Source organism: Phyllostomus hastatus, unplaced genomic scaffold, assembly GCF_019186645.2.
Source record: "Phyllostomus hastatus isolate PE091 unplaced genomic scaffold, TTU_PhHast_1.1 phas_contig_40, whole genome shotgun sequence".
Taxonomy (NCBI): Eukaryota; Metazoa; Chordata; class Mammalia; order Chiroptera; family Phyllostomidae; genus Phyllostomus; species Phyllostomus hastatus.
In genome coordinates this window covers 86,337,306-86,360,699 of record NW_025333872.1, presented here as the reverse complement: position 1 = coordinate 86,360,699, position 23,394 = coordinate 86,337,306, and the positions used below count along the sequence as shown (strand labels likewise).

Below are 23,394 nucleotides of genomic sequence, written 5' to 3'. Positions count from 1 at the left end.
AATGAAGACATTGGTATTTTATCAAGATGGGAATTATTGAAAATTAGAGTTCATTATGTACAAAACTTCTGTTATTGATTCATGAAAAGTGTAGAAGAAATTAGGTTGTCTCACCCAAGGTTCCACTATAATAAATATTTGTTACGTAAGTTTCTCAACTTGGGTGTCATGTAGAATATTCACGGAGAATAGGGAGTCCTGAACATTGGTACAATGCTGCCTACTGGTTTTCTAATTAAAAAGAAGTTTAAAGGTTATCAATAACTTAAGACAAAAAGACAGAATCAACTTGTGCAATAGAAAATGATTTTTATTGGGTTCAAAAATTTCAAAATGCTAATTTTTCTCTCAGACTCTATAAGGTGATTTCAAACGGCAGTTTAGTGCTCTTCATAGAATACAGGAGAACAAAAGCAATTAAAAACCAGTAAAAAAAAATACTTGCATTTCAAGCACCTAATATGTGCAGTGTGCTTAATACAGGGTGCTTCTCTCTAAGACTCACAAGTCAACATTTTATAAACCTAAGGACACCCAGGATAACAGAGGTAAAGTGAATTTCCTACGGTATTTAAAGTGACAGACGGCGAGGAGAGATGGGTGGTTGAAACTCCCTTGTAACTTCACAGACATGCATATTTCATGGATTCCAACACACGCATTTTCACATGCAAACACGTGTGAAATCAGGGTGGAGGATAACTGACGGGGAGCTAGAGTCGGTTCTGATTGGCAGCTAGTGGCGCGATCGCCACCATGTGCACACGCACTGATGCGGCAGCCATGCTGGGTGGCACTCCCACAGAGGGGTGAGCCCATGTGGGACATTTCAGCTAGCAAACCACTTAAGGATCCTGTGAAGAAACAAAGGAGCCACTGTCTGAAAACCTTCTGCAGACAATCTCAGGTTAGATGAAGAAAATATGAGCACAAAATGTGTAGAGCAGTTTGGGTGACCCCGCCCCCCCACCACATGACCCTCGCCTTGCCCTCGGACGCGCTACGTCAGCAATGCCCCTGCTGGTACAGGACCCAGTGGGGACAAGGGGCATGGAGGGACCCGCGCTGAGAAGTGATCCAGAGAAGTCTTCCTAAAAAAAGGGGGGAGAGTTACCTCATGTTTCTTATTTTGACTTTTATGTATGTTTGTGATCAATCATGAACATCTATGCACACAGAAGTCTAAGACTGCTCTGTCAATAAGTTGAAAATAAAAACCCTAATTAGAAAGCAGTGTTATGCAACCGTTGAACTGGCCGCATACTGGTGTCCTGCCCTCTAGGGCACCTGAGACTTGATGAGACGTCGTATGTTTGATACCTTTTTTGTCTCGTCTCCTGACCCCTCATCACCCCTTCTTTTACGATAAACCCCACTCTCATTATTCTGCTCCTCCCACTTCTTAATTTACGGTCTCTTTATTTGGGCCTGTGTAATATTTGCCCCTATAAATAGAAAGGTTAAGAGGAGAGGCTTAAAGATGTACTATGGAGATTCAAACTCCGGCATTCCTGCTTCCAGGCTGTGTGGCCTGGGGTAGATGACCGAACTCTGGCTTTACCTCAGTGTCTGCATCTGTAGAGTGGGTATAATGATCGCATCTGCCTCACAGGGTCATTGTGTCAATGAGAAAATACATGCGGAGTGTTTGCAACAGTCCTGAGCACAGGTCATTCTACTTTTTAATGCTGTTCTATAATCAGATCAAGAATGTAAGCCTCTCTCTGAACATTATCTTGAAAACAATTTTAGTTCATGAGTCACAGATCTCTCTTCAAGTGTCCCCCCCTCGCCAACACCCTCCCCCCCAGCCAAACACCTCCCCCTGCCAATCCTGCCTGGCTGCTGTGTGGTAAAAACTCAAGTTTCTCCAACACAAGACCCTCCTCTAGGGCATCTTACATGTTATTTTGTTCAGTTTCCACATTACTTCTGTGAAGGGGTGTTATTATCCTCAATTTTCAGATGGCAGAGAGACTGGAAGAATTTAGTGACCTGCCTAAAGTCACTCAGCCAGGTGTGGAAAGCTGGGATTTGCATCCAGGTTTTTGTTTGTGCAACACTTGACTGTTCTTCCCTCCCTTCCATATGATTCACGCACATCAGGGAATGAAAAGAAAGACAAGCCACATAATCACTGTATAGTTGCAACTTTCCTCTTAGGTCAAGAGGTTGTAATTCTCAGCAGCTCTGTGGGATTCAAAACCAGGTCCAAAAAACCTTGGACTAAAGTTTTTTTAACTATTCCACTCTGTTTTTCTTTCTTCTTTTTTTTTTTTTTGGCTTTCTATTGATAGAAGGTACAAGTAAACTTTAGAGAAGAAATAATTATCACCAAGGACAAAATCACAGGTCATGAATTTATATTAAAAATTTCTATAAGGAAGTGTGTCTACAATGCAATCTAAGAGGGAAGTTAGTGTTTGTGTAGGTCAGTTTATCAAAATATCTCTAATTTTGTCTAGCAGTACTCCATATGCTAGCATGTATGCGATAAGTATATTAATCATAGTTTGATTAGTTTTAATTGCTGAAATAGGTTGATATTTTCTTAGCTTTATCACAGGAAGAGATGATAACCCTCTTACAATTCAGGCTAAGAAAATGGGACCAAAATAAAATCATAATTCAAATCGTGTGTCATTCGAGTATTTGTATGTGCCTTCATAAATTACAATGTTTAATACATTTCAGGAAAAGATAACCTAAATATATAAATTCAGTTCATAAATTACTTATATTTATGGTTTTATACACAATAACACAGGAAAGTAAGAGGACCTAAATAACAAGGAAACCACACCCCAAGGTGAACTTCTGATAAAGAAAAACTTGGCTTCCTGGGACTCGGGGTAAAAGGTAAGCTGTCTCCTTTCAACACAAAGGTCACAGTGTCCCTGCAAGTTCCCGAAACCAGGAAATACCCTGGGGGAACCAACTCACACAACCTGGGTGGCTAGTTTCCTTAGCAGCGTGAGGAAGTCCATCCAGTCCTCCATTCATGCATCAGGAGTCCGGGGTGGGGCAAAGGCAGGTTTACAGTTGTTCACACGGAAAATAACACAATAATTAATAATAAGAATAAACTCCGTGTTTCATGTACTCACAACTGTAAACCTACATTTGCCCCCACCCTGCCCAAATTATGGAGCCCCTGCAACATGCCGGAAAATATGGCATTTTGCCACAGGTCCCCAGGGACTACGGAAGACCAAACGGGGACCACCACCAGAGGGGACAAGCCAGGTGGGTTCACAGCTCCCTGCAGGTCGCAGTAAAAAGCTGAACCAGGTCACTAACTTTCTTCAAAACAATGTGAGGTTATTCAGGTACCGTCTGTTTCCCAAACCTTTCATGGTCTCCGTTAGGTGATGCTGTTCACTGGCCACTTTCATAGATGAGACAGTTAAGGTGTAAAAAAAAGTGACTTGGCTACTCACCAGGAAAATCAAGAACAGATTCAGGGCTTCTGATTGAGAGGTCAGGATTTAGAAAAAAATCAAATGGATATTCTTCACTCAAAATGGCTATTTTTGCAAATGCTGTTACGTAAGTTAATTTCTAAAATAAAGTTAAATTGATTGAGCACAATGGATGTAAAAGAATGCACACTGAATATATACAATTCACAATCAGTGCTCATTATTCAACCGAGAAACAGATGAGATTCCACGGACATTCTGTTAAAGACACGGATATATTTTCAAGCAGTGGAGGTTGGCCAAAAAAGGGTCTGTAACTATGGGAATGCACTCTGTCCTCAGGGTAATTCTAGCAGAAGGAAAAGAGTAACTTTTTTTTCATTTAAATTTGTTCAAGATTCCTCTTTTAAATTTAAAAAAATCCTCAGTGGGGAAGTATATGGCCTGGAGAATAGAAAGTATTCATTTTCCAGGTTCAGCTGAGCTACTTGAAAAGCTGCCTTCTGTGAAGCGATTTTATTAATGATATTTTATCATCCTATTCTTTATTAAATGAACACCTATTAGGCTTAAAATATACATTTAGTGCTGCCCACCAATATCACTGACTTTTTAAAATACACTTGATAGATCAAAGAATACTTAGAAAAATTTTATTCAGGTATAGTTAGTACACAATATTGTATTAGTTTCAGGTGTACAACATAATGATTCAACATTTCTATATTGTGTAATGTGATCACCACACTAAGTGTTGTAATTATCTGTCACCGTGCAAGCTTGTAACACTGCCATTCGCTATATCCAGCTTTATCACCCACCCTCCCCACCCCACTTCCCCTCTTCTAATGGTAAGAGAAACCATTAATCTCTTTCTATAAGCCTGTTTCTGTTCGTTTGTTAGTTTTTTTTAGATTCCACATATAAATTAAACCACATGGTATTTGACTTTCTGTCTTATTTCATTTAACATAATACCCTCTAAGTCCACCCATGTTGTCACAAGTAGCAAGATTTCATTTTTTATTGCTGAATAATATTCCATTATATATATATTCCATTATATATATAATATTCCATATATATGGAATAATATTCCATATTCCATAATATTCCATATATGGAATATAATATTCCATATATAATGGAATATTCCATATATATAATGGAATATTTTATATATATATAATGGAATATATTCCATATATAATGGAATATATTCCATATAATAATTATAATATTATATAATATAATAATAATATATAATATAATATATAATATAATATTATAATAATATATATTATATATAATATATAATAATATATAATATTCCATATATATAATATTCCATATATAATGGAATATTATATATATAATGGAATATTCCATAATATATTCCATATATAATGGAATATATAATGGAATTCCATATATAATGGAATATTATATATATATAATGGAATATATATACATATATATACACACACACACACACACACACACACACACACACCACATCTTCATCCATCTATTGACGGGCATTTGCGTTGCTTCCATATCTTGGCTATTATAAATATCAATAATGCTGCAATGAACATAGGAATACACATATCTTTTTGATTTCGTGTTTTCCTTTTGTTTGTTTTCAGATAAATACCCAGAAGTGGGGCTGTTGGGTGGTACAGTAGAATCTCCCTCCATACTGCTCTCCAATAGTAGCTGCACCAGTTCACGCTCCCACCAGCAGCGTGTGAGGTTCCCTTTTCTCCACATCCCCACCAGCACTTACTTGTCTTTCTGAGGACAGCCATTCTGACCCGTGTGCGGTGGTACCACGTTTCCTCAGCGGTCAGTGATGTTGAACATCTTTTTGCATGTCTATTGACTGTCTGTGTGATTTTTTGGGGAGATGTGTCTCTTCAGGTCCTCTGCCCATATTTTGTAGGTCAAGGAAGACTTGGAGCCTAAGGTCCTAGAGCTGAAAGGTCAGGTTGTCAGCGCCTGCAGAGCCCAGGGGCTGCTGGGAGCTTCCATTTGTGGACACACATGTTCTGCTGCTACAGCCCGAAGAACACTGATCAAAGTCGAAGTTAACACCAGGGTAGAAAGAAGGGTGTTTTTGGAGATGCCACAGATGCCTTCAGGTGTGCTTCCTAGGATCTGACGTCAGACAGAAGGTCAGAGGTCGTGGGAAATCTCCATTGTCTGCCACAATCCCAGGTCATCATGAGCACGTCACCAACTCCTGGCAACTCGGTGTTGTAACGACATGGTTTCCGAAGCGGATTAGCTTATCCTAAGGTTCTTTTTCATTTCTGAAATTCAAGTTTTTACATACTTCTTTCTCATATTTACTCTCTATCTCCCTGCTTTAAATTTACTTTCCTCGTGTATGCAGTGGGAATAAAAACAGCCATTCAGTCCCCAAAACAAACCCCAATGCCATTTGTACATAACCCAAAACACTACAACAGAACTTCAGTATTTGGGGGCAGCTTACCACGTGCTCATTACTTTGCTAAGCATCTGCAACAATCATTCCATTTACTGAAGGTCCTAATCGGAAAGTGGTAAGGCTGGGACTGAACCCAGCAGACCCTTGACCTAACAACCCCTGCGATGCCACTTCTCTGTAGCTGAATCACAACAATCTTCCGGTGACGGAGATTCGAGGGCGGTGGGCACCACTGCAGGGAAACTCCGCATACCCTGCCAACCACCGAACACATCCCACCTCCCCGCCTCCCTCTGTGGTGGGCCAACATCGCTAGCACAGAATCGCATGCGCTCACCCTCAGGGATATTTCAGTTGGAACAGGGAGAAAGCCACAACATACACATATGTAATGATCCCATAAAAGCATCTAAGTATACATCATAATGCTTTATTGGAACTGTGTGTGCAAGGTGGGAAGCCTTGTTTTTTCCTTTCTTTTGAGTTAGAAGTCTGATTTCCCATGCTAACCATAATGCTATAGTACGGTAAACATTCATATATTGTCAGTTTAAACAACGCACACACTCTATTCCATGCATCAAAACGTAAATGGTCACAAAAGAAGCCAAGGCGGAACCACTGTGAAAGTCACAACGTTTATTGAAGAACAAACACATTTGCAAATCACAGGCTGCACGGGCATCGAGTCCACCGTTCACAATGCTGTTTCATTCTGCCTCCTCATACAAGCTCTTTCTAAAACAACAACTGAAAGGGCAAGAATGTGTCCATTAGTTACATTTACAAAACCAAGCCTGCAGCTTACTCTTAGAACACTCTGTGTGTGCCAACTTGGATGTGCATGCACTGATCATTTGGGGCCACGCACGCATTTCCGCATGGGCGGGAATGTTCAGTGAATAATGCTGCCCTAACCCAAACAGCACCTCAGAACACTGTCACGCTTAGGGAACGGGGAGAAACTGCAGTGAACCACAGAAGCCCTAACATTTGCCCCGGTCATTACACCACCCTGCCCTCAATGCCCACGGCACAGCATGTCACTTTTGGAAGAGTAAGGGCGAACTTGTCTGGCAGAGGGCATGCTACAGAGTACATCTAGAAAAGACATTTGCCGTCTTAGATAATATGTAAAAGTTGACTTTTTTTGGTTCCAGTGGGAGAAATGTCGGTCAAATTGTCTAAAAGATAGCACCCAGCTCTTACTGTGAAATTTGACCTCCCATTTTCCTCTAAAAGTTCTCTTACACCAATCATAAAAAATTTAAAGTTCATTTTCAAGAATTTAAACTACTTAAAAGAAAACATCTATTTTGATAAGTAAAAATGGTTATGTTCATTTTTCTAAACTACTTTTTCTTTTTCTTTTTTCTTTTTTTTTTTGTCTTTTAAGGAAATATCTAAAATAGTGATCATGGAGTAGAAACTTAACTTGATTTTTTTTTCTCCTTGAAGATTAATAATATAAAGTTGAATAGGAATTTCTAATCAAAGAATCTGAATCATGTAAAACATCTGATGTAAGAATATCTAATTGATGATCCTTGAGGCTGTTTTAAGAGCAAAATTAGAAATTCTAAGACAGAGAGAAAGCCTAGCTGATTTGCTTTGCTCTGTACAATCAATTTTGCGTAATTTAATACAGCATCTATTATGGCTTTATTCTAAACGCACACTGTCAGCTAATCTCTTCTAAGAATTCCCTGTTGGTTGGCTCTTGGTCTGAATGGAGAACGTGTAATTTAAGGTCGGGCTCGAGATCATTTCTTGTTTATGTGTCTGGAATTATATTCCACTCTTTATTCCTTATGACTCTGAAATTCAGAGTTTTTCCACCTGCCAGAACACAGTATTTGGACACCTAATTAAATACTATATGTACGAAGTTATAGAAACCAAATAGTCTGTCCAAAAATTTGATTTTCTTTAACTTGTCCTTCTGTTATTCCTCAACACCCAGGCAAGGGACCTGTTTACAACACTCCTGAGGACAGTCTCGGTTTTCCAGCAGGTGCCCCCAGTCCCGGGCACACCTGGTTTCCCCTCGCAGACAACGGTTTGCTGGTTCACAGGCACCTGCTTCGTACCCTGGCTGACTTGACCCCAGAAGCAGCTTTGGGGGAAGGCCCCTTTGCATTCCTCGTTTGGAAGTCAAGTCACACAAACCACAGGAAAATGCACATATGCCACTCACTAATTTGCACATCAAACTTATGAATCTAAAGCCTTTATAAAAGAGGACAATTAGAGAAGCATTTTCACACGTGCCTGTGTGACGATTCCCAGACTGGGCAAGTGCTGGCCTCACAAATTCGCCCACGCTTGCGCTCAGTCAGTACACATGCACTCAATGGCCACCGTGAGCAGCCACTGTAACTTTTCCTCTTCTCCTTCCTCAAAGAAAGCAAGGAGGGGGGGCCTTATTCAGGGGGCTTAAGGCAGCATAAGAACGTGGCAGTTTATGCTTGAGTTTTCTTGTCAATTTTCAGGTAATCTTTGGAAAAAGTAAAGATGGTAACTGACAGTCAAGAAGGAAAGAGAGAGAGACACTGAGCACCTACTATGTGCATGCACTGGGCCAAGAACTGTGTGGGTGTAGGATACAGAACTCCTAAGCCTCTTAAGAATGGTAGGAGGTATTACTTTGACCTAAGATCTGTCAAACTCCAAATTAAAAATTCAATTCTTATTGTTTTGTTGTTGACTTTGCAACACCAAGGTGTTAGAAACTGCTTGAGTGTGTGGATAAAGAACAGAAACTATTCTATGTGGATGTAAAGAAAGTTCTTTGGTGGCTATGCATTCCCTATGCCAAGAAATATTTTCTGGAAATAAAATCTTTTTTCTCACTCCCACAAACATTCTTTTAAAATGAATTTGAAGCAAATTTTGCTATAACCCTCCAAATTCTTCAATATTAGGAAGTAAACATTTGTAATCAATCTCTCTGATGTTCTAGGAAAAACATATCAAGATAATCCTCTAGTTTTGATAATGTATTTGTCCTTGGACTACTTCCTTTACATTAAAAAATTAAGAATATCATGAATGCTTGATAAAAGAAAAGACACTGAAAAAATTACTCTTTTTAAGAGTAATTATCGCCAAGATACAATTCACGGCAAGACTATGCTTTTCTCTTATAGTCTAGCTCTTACTTCATCCTGATTGCATTAGACTGCATCCTAATGCCCACAGTGACAGTAATAGATTTTTCAGAAGCGGGGTCGCTGCTAGCAACAGTTCGGCAAAGGCATGTACGTGTACATCTGTGAAATACATCTGCCACAGAAGCCGCACCTGGAAATGAGGTCTCTAACAGGAACTCATTTATTATCATAACAAATTATATCTGTAATCTATACAGACCCTCCCCCACTCCTGAAAAAAAATATGGCTGGCTAATTTTAAAGACTCTAGATCACCAGAAAAGTTAAAGTTTAATTGGAGGATAATCCTTACAAAACTGCAAGCTATGTATATTTAAAGGACAACATGTACATGCTTTTAGAGCTTAATTTCCTTGCATTTACATTAGGAATGAGACTGAGTTTATCTAGTATCTAAATTAATCTCTAGAAGTAGCTGAACCCTATACATTTTGGATTTTTAAGGCAGCGTTGTAATCAAATTGCCCTTGGAGACCTGACCTGCCTCCCCCTCCCCAGGGACCAGCAAGCACCAGGAAGAAATGCATATAGATGTCTTTCCTTTTGGGTGTTCCCAGCTCTCGGGCTTCACGGCACTGCGGCAAACTTCCATCTCTCACGCACTTCGCAGCACAGGAAAGATTCTGCGATACGACACCGCTCAGATAGCTACTCTCAGAAGCTGCCTGACTCCGGAGCTTGTTGCCTATCTCGTATCTCTTCTGATAATCTCCTTGTAACTCAATTTTTAGTCCCATCCACACGGTTGCTTTTTCCCAGCAGAAAATAAAACTGCCAGTAGCCAAAGGCAAGAACAATAGGAATCAGAAAAACTCCACAGTCATCTTAAGTTCCTCCTTCCACCTCATTCTGCTCTCCTTTTTGATGTGGTTAGATGGGGTTCTTAACCCGGCAGAGACGGCGAGTGACCTGAGAGATACAAACAGACTCTTTTCTTAATTATTGTTACATCTATGGGGTGTACAGGTTCAAGGTCATGACCGGCTTAGATGTTACGGCTTACCATGAGTCACTACAGAGGCAATGTGTAACAATGTTTAAGAAAAGTGTTTGTATCTCTCAGGTCAGCTGCGGCCACCTGAAAGCTCACTGCCACTGCCCACCTCCCTGCCCCCACGGACCTGAAGCCAGATGCCAAGAGCGAGGTGGGGTGAGGCTCTGCACCAGCCTGGCAATGCCCGTGGTGAGGAGAACCGGCCCCAAGAGCCAGAGCTGACGCCTTCGCAGTGTGTATCAGCACAAGGCAGTCTGATTGGTCCTAACACCAAACTTCAGCCAGAACCAATTTAAAAAGAAAAGCTCGAAAAAAAATGGCTTCCTTTGGTCATGTTCCTTAATGTGCTAGCTTTATAAATGGATCTATATATGAAATGACTATATAAAGTACCTTAAAATAAGAATTCCCTCACCAAACTATTCAATATAAAATTATATAAACTATCTCAACCTATGAAAACACAGTCCCATATAAAGTGAAAAAAAAACAGGTTGAAAAACAAAATTAAAGCTACTCTTATCAAGTTAAAGGTTAATTTAAAAATAATGTAATTACTAGCTAATGCCAGAAACCGGCTGTTTGTCTGATATTATACTTAAAATTCATTAAACCCCCAAACCTTAGCTAACCTCATTTATTTTCCTCAAGAACTCATAGAATAGAGGGAAGAATCCCAAAATATGCCTAAGACTGTATCTCACAATGGTGTATCCTTTAAAAATGAACCCAGTACTTGTTAACGTGTAATGTCACTGCCTCGTTTCTAGCTCTCATAAGTTAGTTACCCAGCAGACTGATTATTCCAGAATTTTTCCAAGCAAAAGGTTAAGTTGATGAGTATTTCCAGCATCACCATCCATTTCCCTTTTTGAAAGAAGGTCCTAAATATGCCCTTTTCCAGTCTTCAGGCACCTCACCAGTCCTCCACGGGTTCTCAAAAATGATATCTAGCGGTTCTGTGATGACTTCGGCCAATTCATTAAGTACGCTAGGATGCCAGCCAGGGGGACCTGTGGATTTGAACATAGGGGGGTTACTGAGGTTCTCCTTGACCCATTCTCCCCCTAGTTCAGCACGGGTTCCTGCTCCTCGTATTTTAAGTCAGAGTTGTCTCTTTCTGCATATCGCCTGGACTTTTGAGAACCAGCTTTAAGTTCTGCTTTTTGATCTATTAATTTTGTCTTTGAAATTAATAAACACAAGTATACTTTATTCTTCTTAAGCCTACTCTTCTGAAGTTTTGTTTTAAAGAGGTTTCTTTCCTTTTTCCTCTGATGTTTCTTATAAGACAAGATAGTAACACAAAATTAACTGTGCATCACGTAACAGTTTGCCTTCCTCAACCACATCACTCAACACTATCCTTCAGCATCTGTTCTAACAGAGTAGCAGTCAGCACACTGGGGAGCCTTCTAAACGCTCCATATCCATGCTCAGAGGGTGCGCATCCAGTAAACTCGCACCTCCAAGTGCTCCTTCAAAATGCACCTTCCAAAATAACACCGATTCACAGTCCCTTTCCATCCTAATCCTGTGCATGCAGAGGCAGTAACTTTTTCACACACACACTCACATTTAAAAAGCATGGTGGTACAAGAGCTAGAAAGAGGTTACGAGGACTTCTCACAAAGCAGTAAAGTGAGCAGAATTCACATGCAGTTGTATGGTCATCTGTGCCAGTGTCTGGGGTTGACCTTACACCAAGGATCTCCAGGCTCTGAGAGGGGTCGACAGTTTTAACCCCTTCATTGTCACAAGGAGTCTTACGAAGTTGAAAGGCAGCAACAGATTACAGTTCCCTGCCCATCTGTCACGGCCTTGCCGTGCGCCGAGACTCCCTCGACAGATCTGCAACGGACAAAGGAGAGGAAGACAGGACAGTGCGGGGGAGAGAGGACACCCGTCTTCCTCAAGGTGTCTGAGATGACAAGGGGGATTCGGCTGTTTACTTGTTTTGTTTTTGCTTTTAATTGGAAAAGTTTTTACAAAAGGGGGAATCTATTTTTGCTTTCTTTTGTCTTGTTTTTCTAGTCTGTATCTCTCACTGCCTGCCCCCACTTTTATGCCTTACAAAAAATAATTCCCATTACAGGACTCATTAAACAGACTCTCCTGAAAAACAATCATACACACTTCTCTAGGGTGCGACAATTTGTTGGAGCACATGCCATGTGCACCCCTGCTCAGAGAGCCACCTGCTGATGGCAGTATGTTAACTAACATGTCATCGCTAATTAGCTTGGGTAACTACTTCCAGCAGTTGCATTTGTATGGAAAGAAAGTATTACTGTCCATGCTCAGAAAATTTCTTTCTCCAGAGAAGCTAGCTATTTTCAGACCTTTGTGTGTGTATGTGTGCAATTCTAAGTAATAACAACTTATCATCGATATATTCAAATAGTCACTCAAAGAAACCCATCAAGCCAATATCTCTATTAAAATCACCTTCTGTTACAAACTTTGAAAACGTGATATGCAATCTTTCTTTCGTGGGGAGTGAGAAGTTCACCTTAACATGAGGAAGGCAACACTGTTTGGTTTTTAGCGCTTTACTACGTGAATAAATGAAAAGACATTACACTAAAATCTAGTTCCCCCGTAGTGCCAGATAACTCGCCATTTCTATCAGAAAACCCAGAAAGAGCCTCGGGTTACAGCATCAGCAGATACTAAGGGACAGGATGGGGCCGCCAAGCAGGGAGGCCACATCGTGAGGACGAGGACGTTTTTATTCAAACAAAAGCTTCTCAGATGTCGCCCTGCTAGATCTAGCTCTGCCTGCAGCCAGGAAGAGGGCCTTGCCCCCCCGTGAAAGGTCATTTTATTGTAGAACCATGAAAATAAAGACAATGATTTCAGAAAGGTTATCATCTAGCAAGGGCAGACACCCCCCGCCCCCGCCCCATACTGAACTTTTCTAAAGATGAGGATTATAGGGTCATTCCAATCCAGCATCCAGCTCACAGCCCCCGAAACCTCTCGTGTCTTTGGCTGAACAGAAAACAAACCGCATTCATTAAACAAGCCCAGCCTTGCAAGTTGCTGCGTTTCATTCTTTGGGGGAGCGGGTGGGAGGCAGACAAACAGGATTTCGGCAGTCGGGTCATGGAGAGTTCCAAGATGTGAGAGCAGCGCGGAGCGCAGTAATTAGCCGAGCGAGCACACGTTGCTTCACAACCACGGGAAACGCCAGAACCTTCCCCAGGTACGGGGGCTCCGCCAGGCTCCGGAGGCTGACAGGCGCGGGACAACCCCACTCCCGCTCCCGCTCCCGCCGGAGCCTGCTTCTACCCCAGTGCAGTAGGAGGGGGCAGATTTTTAACATTCTGACCAAGGTGAAGGGGCTAGCTGCTGGAAAGAATTCTTCTGGGCCAACAGGCAGGGCCAGTCCGGGCTCGCTGCACACAGCTGCCCCCCCACGCGCACAGTCACGTTGCGCCCTCCCCTAAACCACCTGCCACCCTCCTCCCAGAGAAAAGCTCCTTCTGCACGCCACCGAGAACAGTAATCCGTCTATACGTGTGTGTCGTCGTCTCTGGGTGTAGTACTGGGCTGACCTAAAAATCGTGAAAGGAACGGCCTCACATCTGGTCCTTTCTCATGCAAGCCAACCTCTGGGACAATCAATAGCAAGTTATATTTTGGGTTCCATTAGCGCTCCTGAAGTTTCGCTATTTTAATAAACAGAGTTTGTAAAACATGAATGCCAGCAGTGTGTATGTGATCTGCCCGTTCCTAGGAACCATTACTGAGAGGTTTATTCTCAGGTTGGCCTGTCTCCCCTTACCTGTCTTAGAGACCACTTGTCAATCACAGAGTTCATGTGTTAGGGCCGCACACACCTAATCCTTGGGCTGAACTGTGTAACTCCCCAATTTGTTCTAGGCTATGACGGGGGATGGGAAAGGTGTGGGGGAGCCTCCCATTTCAAGGTCTTTGGCAACTGTCCTGATCTGAGAAGCATGGAAGGGCAGGAAACATTCTTTGGTGAATAAAGAAACTATAATCCCATGGCTAAAAATTATGATTTGTGAGATTACATTTTTTCTCCATTTATTATTTTGATTTTTAATTGATTTCAAGTCTGTTACTCCTTTTACTTGTGATAACCCCTAATCAAAGGCAATCGGAACCATAGGCAGGCTAACCCACTTAGAAGTTACTTCTCTATTGTGATACTATGCTAATGACGTATTAGCTCCAATACAGTTATAGACCCAATAGACATGCATTTCCCACACTTGGTTGCTGGGGGAAAAAATAATAATAAAACTGGTTACTGTACATTGAGAGTCCATGCAATTCGTTTATAACTCACGTTAAAACGTGAGTTAGGAATGACAGTGCAAATGTTGCCCCCTCTCCTCCTTGGATGGCGAAAGGGACACAGAGCTGAACCTTGGGGCCCTTGGCGACAGGACACAGGACATTTTCACTGCACGACTTTCTCAAGCTCAGTTTACCAGCATTCAGCCACATCACAGTGCCCAGCACCACGGGGCCAAGGGAGGCTGGGGGTCTGCTCAGAGAGATGGGGGGGCTGCCACACCGCCTCATTTTAACTGTGGACTTCTCCGAGGGCAGGAACACGTTTTACTCTTCTTTTATCTCCTGCGGGAATATTATCTATAACGTCACACACTACTACTGCTGCCGGTTGATTGAATCTCCCACACTGTAATTCTCACACATCATTTCTCAGCCAACTAAGTTCCTACCAGGAAATTTTAGTCCAGCACATCAGATAGGAGTATAAATTCCTTTGCCTCTACAAGGGAGAAAAAGTTACCAATCTGTGCGTGTGTTCACGAAACCCAGATGTATCTGAATGGCCAACTCGCTGTCTTTGAAGGCCTCAGGGGTCTTGTCTCACCGGCTGTGCTGTGGAGGCCCAGGCTGCCGCCCAGACGCCACGCTGGAGGCCGCCCTGTGTTAAACAGAGAGCTGTCTCTGCTGGAGGAGACTTACAGGGTAGATTTCTTTAGATTGACTGATTGATTGGTTTTAGAGAGAAAATAAGAGAGAGGGAGGAAGGGAGAGAGAGAACGTTGATTTGCTGTTCCATTTATTGATGCATTATTCCTTGGTTGATTCTTGTACGTGCCCTGACCGGGGATGGAACCTGCAACCCTGGCGTATGGGGAGGACCCTCAAACCAACGGAGTGATCCGCCATGGCTTAGGGACACTACAGAAGAGAAGACTGTTCAAACTCCTCCAGAATATTCTGCACACGTGCATATATTTTTTGCTTTGAACACAAATACCCAAATGCTGCATACATATTGTGGACCACCACCCTGCCATCATCCACCATGTGTCCTTGCAAAACACTGATGTACTGCCTGGCTCCTGAACAAACCAAGCGGGTCTTAATAGACAGCACTGCTTCTCACTGCCTCCTCGTGACCCACACGGTTCCAATCTTCACTCGGGTCTTATCTGCAGGTTTTCAGCAAATGCAAAGTAGACTAAAGAGGCTGGAAATTATCCCACCTGCTTATTATTCAGAAAACTCACAGAAATGAATTCAGGGGTTAAAAGATAAAAGCGCTTTTGTTTATGCAATCCTCAGGGTATTAACCAATTTTATAATTTTTTCCAACTGAATAACTATGTAAATCCCAATTTCTTAAAATCATTGTGTTGTACTCATCACCGAATACTCTGAATGTGCTAAATTCCCACACAGGGGTTATGGTCTGCAAGCCAGAACCACCTGCCTGCCTCGAGGTACAGCCATGTCTTATCTCTACCAGGAAGAAATTACCAGGACTTATCTGTTGGGATTTCTAGATTGTTCTTTCAACAATTTTATAATAATTAACAGCTTGTCACAACATGAAGCTGGGGCTAAGTCACTATTCTTTCCTGAAATCTAAAGTACAGTTAAAGAGACAAAATGTTAGCTGGAGGGGCCAGCGCCTTCAAGACAAAAGAGGGAGTGTGGGCACATTTATGGACGAAGTGAAAGGATTCTATGGGGACAGACTAAATGCAAGAAAATAAAGGGATAATTATGGACTTTGGCCGAGAGTAGATCCCACAGGTGGGATTAGTCTTAGAAGGGAGAGGGGTAATTCCTCATGGAAAAAGAGGCAAAGGAGAGCAGGTAGATGAAGATGCCAACACATTTTGAGGCGAAGAAGAGTGAGGGTGGGAGCTCGTGACAAGGGACTTCTGGTTCTCAGTCATTATAAACCAACGCTATCTGAAGACAGAGGGGGAGGTGAGAGGTGCAGTCTGGGGCTGGTGGATGGAGTCTGAAACAGCCCCCAAAGGAAGTCCGTTTGACAGCTGCAGGAGCGCGGATTCAGCTGGACTGGACCACATGGAGTTATGGTGATACAGGCTTTTCAAGTTTCTCCATATTATGCTCCAAGGTCTCCAAATACCACCCCAAACAGATATCAAGACACAGGCCTGTGAATACACAACACCAATCCAGAACAGAGGTCATGATAAATGCTAGAGCATGCTGAACACCAGGGTTCTGTCCTCCAATGCCGTTCCTTAAAATGTATTTGGTCAGTCTTTTGAGGAACGAGTCCTGTTATGACTCTCTGTGTCTGTCTGGGGTGCTCTCGTCAAATAGCACAGGCTGGGTGGACAACAAACAACAGAAACATATTCCTTACAGTTCTGGAGGCTGGGACGTCTAAGATCAAGGTGGCCACAGACTCAGTGTCTGAGGAGGGCCCTCTTCCTGGTTCATGGAAACCACCTCCTGGATGACTCTTCAAATGGCAGAAGGAAGCTCCCTGGGGCCTCTTTCCTAAGGGCACTGATCCCATTCCTGAGGGCTCCACCCTCAGGACCCGGTCACCTCCCAAAGGCCCCACCTCCTAATACCATCACACTGAAGAGTAGGTTTCAACAGGTGAACTTTGGGAGGGCACAGTCATTTAGTCTCTAGCAATATCTCTCTCTAGCCAGGCTTACTGGCCACTCACTCAAGGGTTCTCATCGCTCTGTCCTTCCCTGTCTCTCTCTCTCTCTCTCTCTCTTCCACCTGCTCACAGTAAAATCACCCATTATTAAGTACTAGTGGTCTTTAAAATCACCATTAACGCTTATCTCTTATTATGATGGTGAGCAATAAACTTGCCATCAACAGTACATTTACAGTGCATGTTGTGATCATCATTACCTGCCTAACCTGGTAAGAATAACAACTACTACTATTTGTTGAGTGACCATCCTCTGTGTCAGACGCTGTGCGGAGACCATTATATAATTATGTATCATCCCCGAACTTCTCACAAGCTAACGTGATGGCTGTCCTGGACCCAGTTTTACAGATGGGAAATGTGAAGCTTTCAAGTGCGGATCACCTGGCAGGGTCAGAGTGCTGATCAGTGGCAGAGGGGTTATGTCCAACAGCAAAGTCCAACCTGGTAAAAATATGCCTGCACCCCTAGTCATTTTTGATTGGGAACATTTGTAGTTGAATAGTGTTTCCCCCCAAATCACATCTACCTGGAACCTCAGAATGTGACTTTGGAAACATGGTCTTTGCAGGTGGTTCAGGCTCTGGGGATAAATCAGCCCTAAATCCAATCACTGATGTTCTTATAAGAAGAGGAAAGGACCCAGGCAGACGCACATAGAAAAGGTGGGTGTGTGAAGACAGGTGGACAACGGAGTGATGCATCCGCAAGCCCAATAATGCCAGGAGCCACCTGAAGTGAGAGCCTCTAGAAGGGGCGTGGCCTCGCCCAAACCTGATTTCGTATTTCTGGACTCCTGAATTGTGAGAGAATGAATTTCTGTTGTCCCAAGCCACTCGTTTTATTGTACTCTGTTACAGCCACCCTCAGAAACTAATACAGAACCCTTACACATAAATACATCATTCCTCAAATTCTCTCAGGAATATTTTTGACTCCTTCATTGTTTTTCACAGCATACACTCATGTGGTTTTAAGCAAGGGTATTTTGTTTTTATTGAGAACATTAAATGTTGTGCATAATGCCTATTTAGATATAGTATTATGTTAGATGTAATTCATAACATGTAAGGAAAAATTTGACTACTACCTTTTAAATAAATGATGCAAACAATTTAAATTAATTAAATACATTAAAAACTATACACTGTGCTATACATGGACTCCATGCATATTAAAATGCAGACTGATATTTAACTATTTACTACAGCATCAAAAATAGAAAATCAGGATTTGAAACAATTATTTTTCTTTTGCTTAATGTCCACTGATCTATTTATTTACTTAAATATTTATGATTCATTTTAAATTGCAAGATGAGAGAAGGTCTCAGTGGCTACTTGCAAGCATTTCTCTACTAATAGCACATTATTTTTATTTCCAATAAACTAGAATTGAATATAATTGCCAGTATTTCCCTGTTTTAATATCAGTTAAGAATGAGAAAGAGTTTAATATGCAACACAAGCATATTTGAGCTCCAGGAGGGTTTCATTTTAAAGAAGAAAATATTTAAACAATTTGTATTGAGTTATTTAAAGATATATAATTACATTCACCGTTCCCAGCCTGGACAACTTTTTGGACTCCTCTGACAGTTCAGAAAGCCCCATCCAGCAAATACCGCACTGTTCTATATTAGCAGTCCTCGAACTTTTGACTCCAGGGACTATTTGCATTTTTTAAATCATTGAAGATTCCAAAGAGCTTTTGTTTATATGGTTTGAAATTACAACTAAGAAATGTTTAAAATATTTACTTCATCTGAAAATGCAGAATAGTAACTGCCTTACATGTTAACATAAATAGCATATTTGTATGAAACATAAATATATTCCTCTCCCCAAAAATGAACAAGAAACATGGCATTGTTTCACATTTTTGCATATCTGTTTACTTGATAGACAACTGGATTTTCACATCTTCCACCTTTGATCTACAGCAATATGTTTCAGTTGAAATATAGGAAGAAAATATGGCCTCACATAGATGTAACACTCGGAAGAAGAAAGTATTTTAATAGTTTTTTAAGGGAGGTAATTGTAGATATACTTTTTGATACCATGCCAAAACTTGACAACAGATTGTTTCTTAAAAGTCAGTTGCAATGTGAAAGGTCAAACCTCACCAGTGAACTTTTTACACAGTCTGCTATGTAAAAATCATCAGTCCATCTCCTATTCTTAACGGATCTCTTCCCATATGTGATTTGGTAATATCATGCATTGGTCATTTGGATCATATCAGGCTGCTGAGTTGTGCAGATCTTCCGAATGTTAACACACATCATTATACAATATCAAAAAAGGAACATTTGTTATTATCACCACCCATTTCATCAAAAAAGCCTTCAAGTCTTATTAACTGTCCAGCTCATTATGGTACACACACATTTTTCATAAATGTAACTTTTCTGGGATATTCAAATTTTTAACAGTAACTATTGTCAATTGTTCTCCTTGAAATATTAGGTCTACTTGATGGGGAAATTATCTGCCACATGCCCAAGTCTAACTAACCATGGCTTTTTCTTCCATTGTTCTTTCAAGAGAAAGTGAAGTTCTATGAATGAAGCTGCTAGTTCAGCTGGTAACTCAAACAATAGCCTAACCGGTCTGCAAGGAGACAAGATTCATACACACTTCCATTTGCAACAGAAGTCTTTATGTTGTAAATGGTTCCATTTTATTGGACAAAATATTTTTAAAAATGTACTCAAAGGTTGAACTTTAATAAGCACTAATTTCTACTGCTTGGTCAAAGATATTTTAAGGAAAACAGCTCTTTCTGGCATGTGTGAAGGCAAAGAATACAGCAGGCACTGATCCAGTTTGGTGCCACTGCCTTAATGGGCACTAACGCACCGGCACTTTCACCCACTGCTGCTCCTGTGCTCCCAGTGCAAATGTCCACATGGTGAGAAGAACAAATAGTGTCAGAGTATGGCTGTGAAACAATTACTACCTCACAGATGTCCTATAAGGATCTTGAAGACCCCCTCTGAGGACCACACTGTGAGAACCCCTGCTCTATCCCACTTCCAGAGAGTCAAAGTAGAAGTCACACAATCAGCACCAGCAATCCCGGGCCAACTCGTCAGTCTGCAGTGTAAGTACACCCTTCAAAAAGAGAGCTCCTTCCTAACAATTGCTGGGGATTCACCTTCCTGGCCCCCACCTGGCTTTGCCCCGTGTAGCTAGGAAGACTCAGGCCTTCCGCCAGGAGGTGAGCTGATTTTCCTCACCAGTCTGGTAAGCAGGTTTGCAAAAGACAGTTGACCTGGGCAGGAAAATGCTTCTCTCAGGGACTCTACTTGCCCGCCTTGACAATAGCACAGCTTTTGAAGTGACTTGGGCAATTCTAAGAACAGCTAGCCTGTCGCATCAATATCACCTTTGGTCTCCTAGTGTCCAGTCCCAGCTCCCTGAGCACTGAAGCATGGCCTCCACTGGGCTTTGGCCTCACTTGCCAAATTGGAATGGGCAGGGGAGCAAGACAATGGCCACAGTCCTCTTCAGCAGTCCCTTGGAAAGCTCATTAGCATGTTTATTGGCAGCCAGAGTGACGAACTATCTGAGCATCTGTGTTGGTTTCTATCATTCCAGCTCTTCTCTGGTTTTGGCAGGGGAAGGTGGGACACTTTCAAATGTCTCATGAAAGTGACATATTCTGATACCATCATTCTGGGTTTCAAGGACCACGAGATAATTTCTTTAAAGGCACAGTACCTATGAAGTCATCTGAATAATCCTCAAGATGCTGGCCTTGTCCATATGAATTCTGAGGACATGTAGGTGGGTGACCTACAGAAGCAAAGTAGGTAAATAGGACAGAGTTCCATCACATACTGGAGGCCTTTACCACACACACTTGCTGTTATGAAGTGACAGTTCCAGAAGGTTTAGGAGCAAAGCCCAGATCAAAGGGCACTGCAGTTACAGTCCAAGGTAGCCTAATGTCTGTGTCCAGAGTAAGCCCAGGGTAGCTCTGCATGTGTGTGTGTGTGTGCGTGTGTGTGCGCGCGCGCGCGTGTGTGTGTGTGTATGTGAAGTTAAGAGTTAGAGGAGGGGAGTGGAGGGTACATAGTGTATACTCTACCTCAATTTAAACCAGCCTATCCTTTGGGTAGTGATAGTGGTCACCAAATCCCTTCCGGCCAGGATAGAAGTCCCCAGGGTCATGCATTGCAGAGGCTCAGACTAGAATGAACCCCTAGGTTTCCTACTTCCTGGACGGCTAGCCTTGAGCACATTTCTTAACCCAATTGCTTCCATTTCCCATCAAAACAAAACAAAACAAAAAAAACTGGAACAATAGTGCCTACGTCTTACAGGGTTGTTCTAAGGATTAAACCATCTAATATTTGTAAAACTGTTGAGAACAGTATCAGGCACAGTGCATATATACGTGTCTGGATGTTTTTTCTAGCACCTACTCCAAAAAAGGCATGGAATTCTATTTCCACGTTCAATCACTGAGTGACATAAACCCACCACTAAAGAGGCAGAGATACTCAGTCACATCTTCAGAATGAAACATAACAAATGTGCAGCAGCATTAAGTTAATCATCCACAAATGTTATTAGAATAAATCACGAGTAATGTGTATGCATTGAGCACTGCCTAACCATTAACTTTGAAAACTTTCACTTAGCTTTGTGAAGCATGTCCTATAGAACATAACTACCACAGCTGTAGTTCTCGGCTTGTCCAAGCATGAAGACCTCTGTAATTGTCTGAAACACAGACTGTCCACACACGCACAGTACGTGTGTGTGTACATACACACATATTAAAGAAGGAGTAACTCCACTACACATTTTTCTTACTTTCTTACTGCCCTTTGCCTGAGAAAAATGACTGCTTTAAAAGTGACCAAGAATTTAAGAATGCCTTCAAATAAACTTAGACAAGACATATTAGATATCCAGAAACAATGGCTGACACCCAAATAGTTTCCAGAATTCTTGTATTCATTTTTCAAGGGTCTGTGTTCCTCGGATTAGGAGTCACTTTTCCAGAGGACGAGAATCAACAGAAGCTGAAATCGCATTCTTGAAGAAATTCGAATACATTAAAATAAAAATTGGTTTACCAAGTGAGAGTCAGACCCCAGAATCCAGACGCTACACTCTTGCATTGGTCAGAGCAGTAGTTCAAGAAGCTAAAGGCCAACATTTTTTCTGTCTTAAATCAGAGTAGCTGGCTTTCCTTTCCACGCAATCTTCCACAGTCGGGCCTTACAATTTTCCATTGTTTTCGCCTTGGAAATCTGACACACTGCAGCAAAGACAGCAAACGGGGAAGCAGATAATCCCGTGTAGTTTCTGCAGGGCCCACGTCGGGCTCCAGGGATAACAGGAAGGGCCGGAACTCACACAGGCCCCTGGAACCCTCCCCACGAAAAACACAGAAGTTTGATGGGTTGGACGGTTTCCAGAAAATGCAAAACCAGAAGTAATAAGGGATTTTACACCCTCCCCCTTCTGTTGACAGGAGTGTCCCCTGTATGGCACAGAACACAATCCTAAGAGCTGGCTTTTGTCCCTCGGATAAAAGAGAATTTTAAATAAACATATACATCTGTTGAAATCACACTTGGAACCGAGTTATTCAGTTCTCTCCTTCTGTTCTTCTCATTTCCCTTGAGAACGAATGTAAAATAACCTTTCGCATTATTGCATTTTACTATCGCTTTAAAGAAGGAGTTGTTTTTATTTTGGGAACATAATGTGCAAAGTCATGCTATTTAGCGCTACATTATATTCACAGATTATGCAAGTTAAATAAAGACACCTTGCTGATTTCTTAATATAGATTCAGCTAAGATTAGTTATGCATCTGCCACCTTAACATTCAGTTTAGGGGAGGGGGTAGCCTTAGTTAAAAATCACACTTGCATGGTAAGTGCTTAGAATTTCATGGTTCATTTCAGAGCATCCCAATCAAGAATTTAATTATGTCAAAAAAGAAAAATATCTTCTTAACAGCCAAGATTACATCCCCTTCAATTTCTTCCCTGCCCCGGCCCCAAAGTGGATCACGTTCCTTAATGTCTATGGATTTGTTTTCTGACCTATGAAATAAGGAGTTTGGTTGGGGATTTTAAGATACCCTCCAGTTCTACCATGCTGTGATTTTAGGAATACTAGAGAGTAGACTGATGAGGAGGCAGAGAGAAAACAGAGCTAAGATGCTATGGAAACTTTCCCAGTTCAATCCCTAAACAAGGCATTTATTTCCTACGCTGCCAGACAAATGTCCCACAGGACACGGTCAGGGGATGGCAACTCCGAGTCGAAGCTCAACACACAGATCTACCACAACCTCAGCTGCACTGTAACATACAAACACTTGCTTAACAACGCGCTGTCCAACCAATCACTAAATCTTGAAAA

The 23,394-nt window shown here is 41.7% G+C and overlaps 1 protein-coding gene across 2 annotated transcripts in view; it reads right to left on the bottom strand.

The window, feature by feature from the left end:
* Window positions 1-6,550: 6,550 nt before the first annotated feature.
* The window catches only part of SAMD5 (sterile alpha motif domain containing 5), a 48,314-nt gene continuing 31,470 nt past the window's right edge, over window positions 6,551-23,394 (bottom strand). The window contains exons 2-3 of one of the 2 annotated variants that reach the window (XM_045844040.1): window positions 10,965-11,057; window positions 6,551-6,627 (exon numbers count right to left, since the gene is read on the bottom strand). In XM_045844040.1, the coding sequence (XP_045699996.1) occupies window positions 10,995-11,057 (63 nt within the window). In that variant the 3' untranslated portion in view covers window positions 6,551-6,627; window positions 10,965-10,994. Of the gene's footprint in view, window positions 11,058-23,394 lie in introns of both variants that reach the window. The other variant, XM_045844039.1, reaches the window with a different exon arrangement.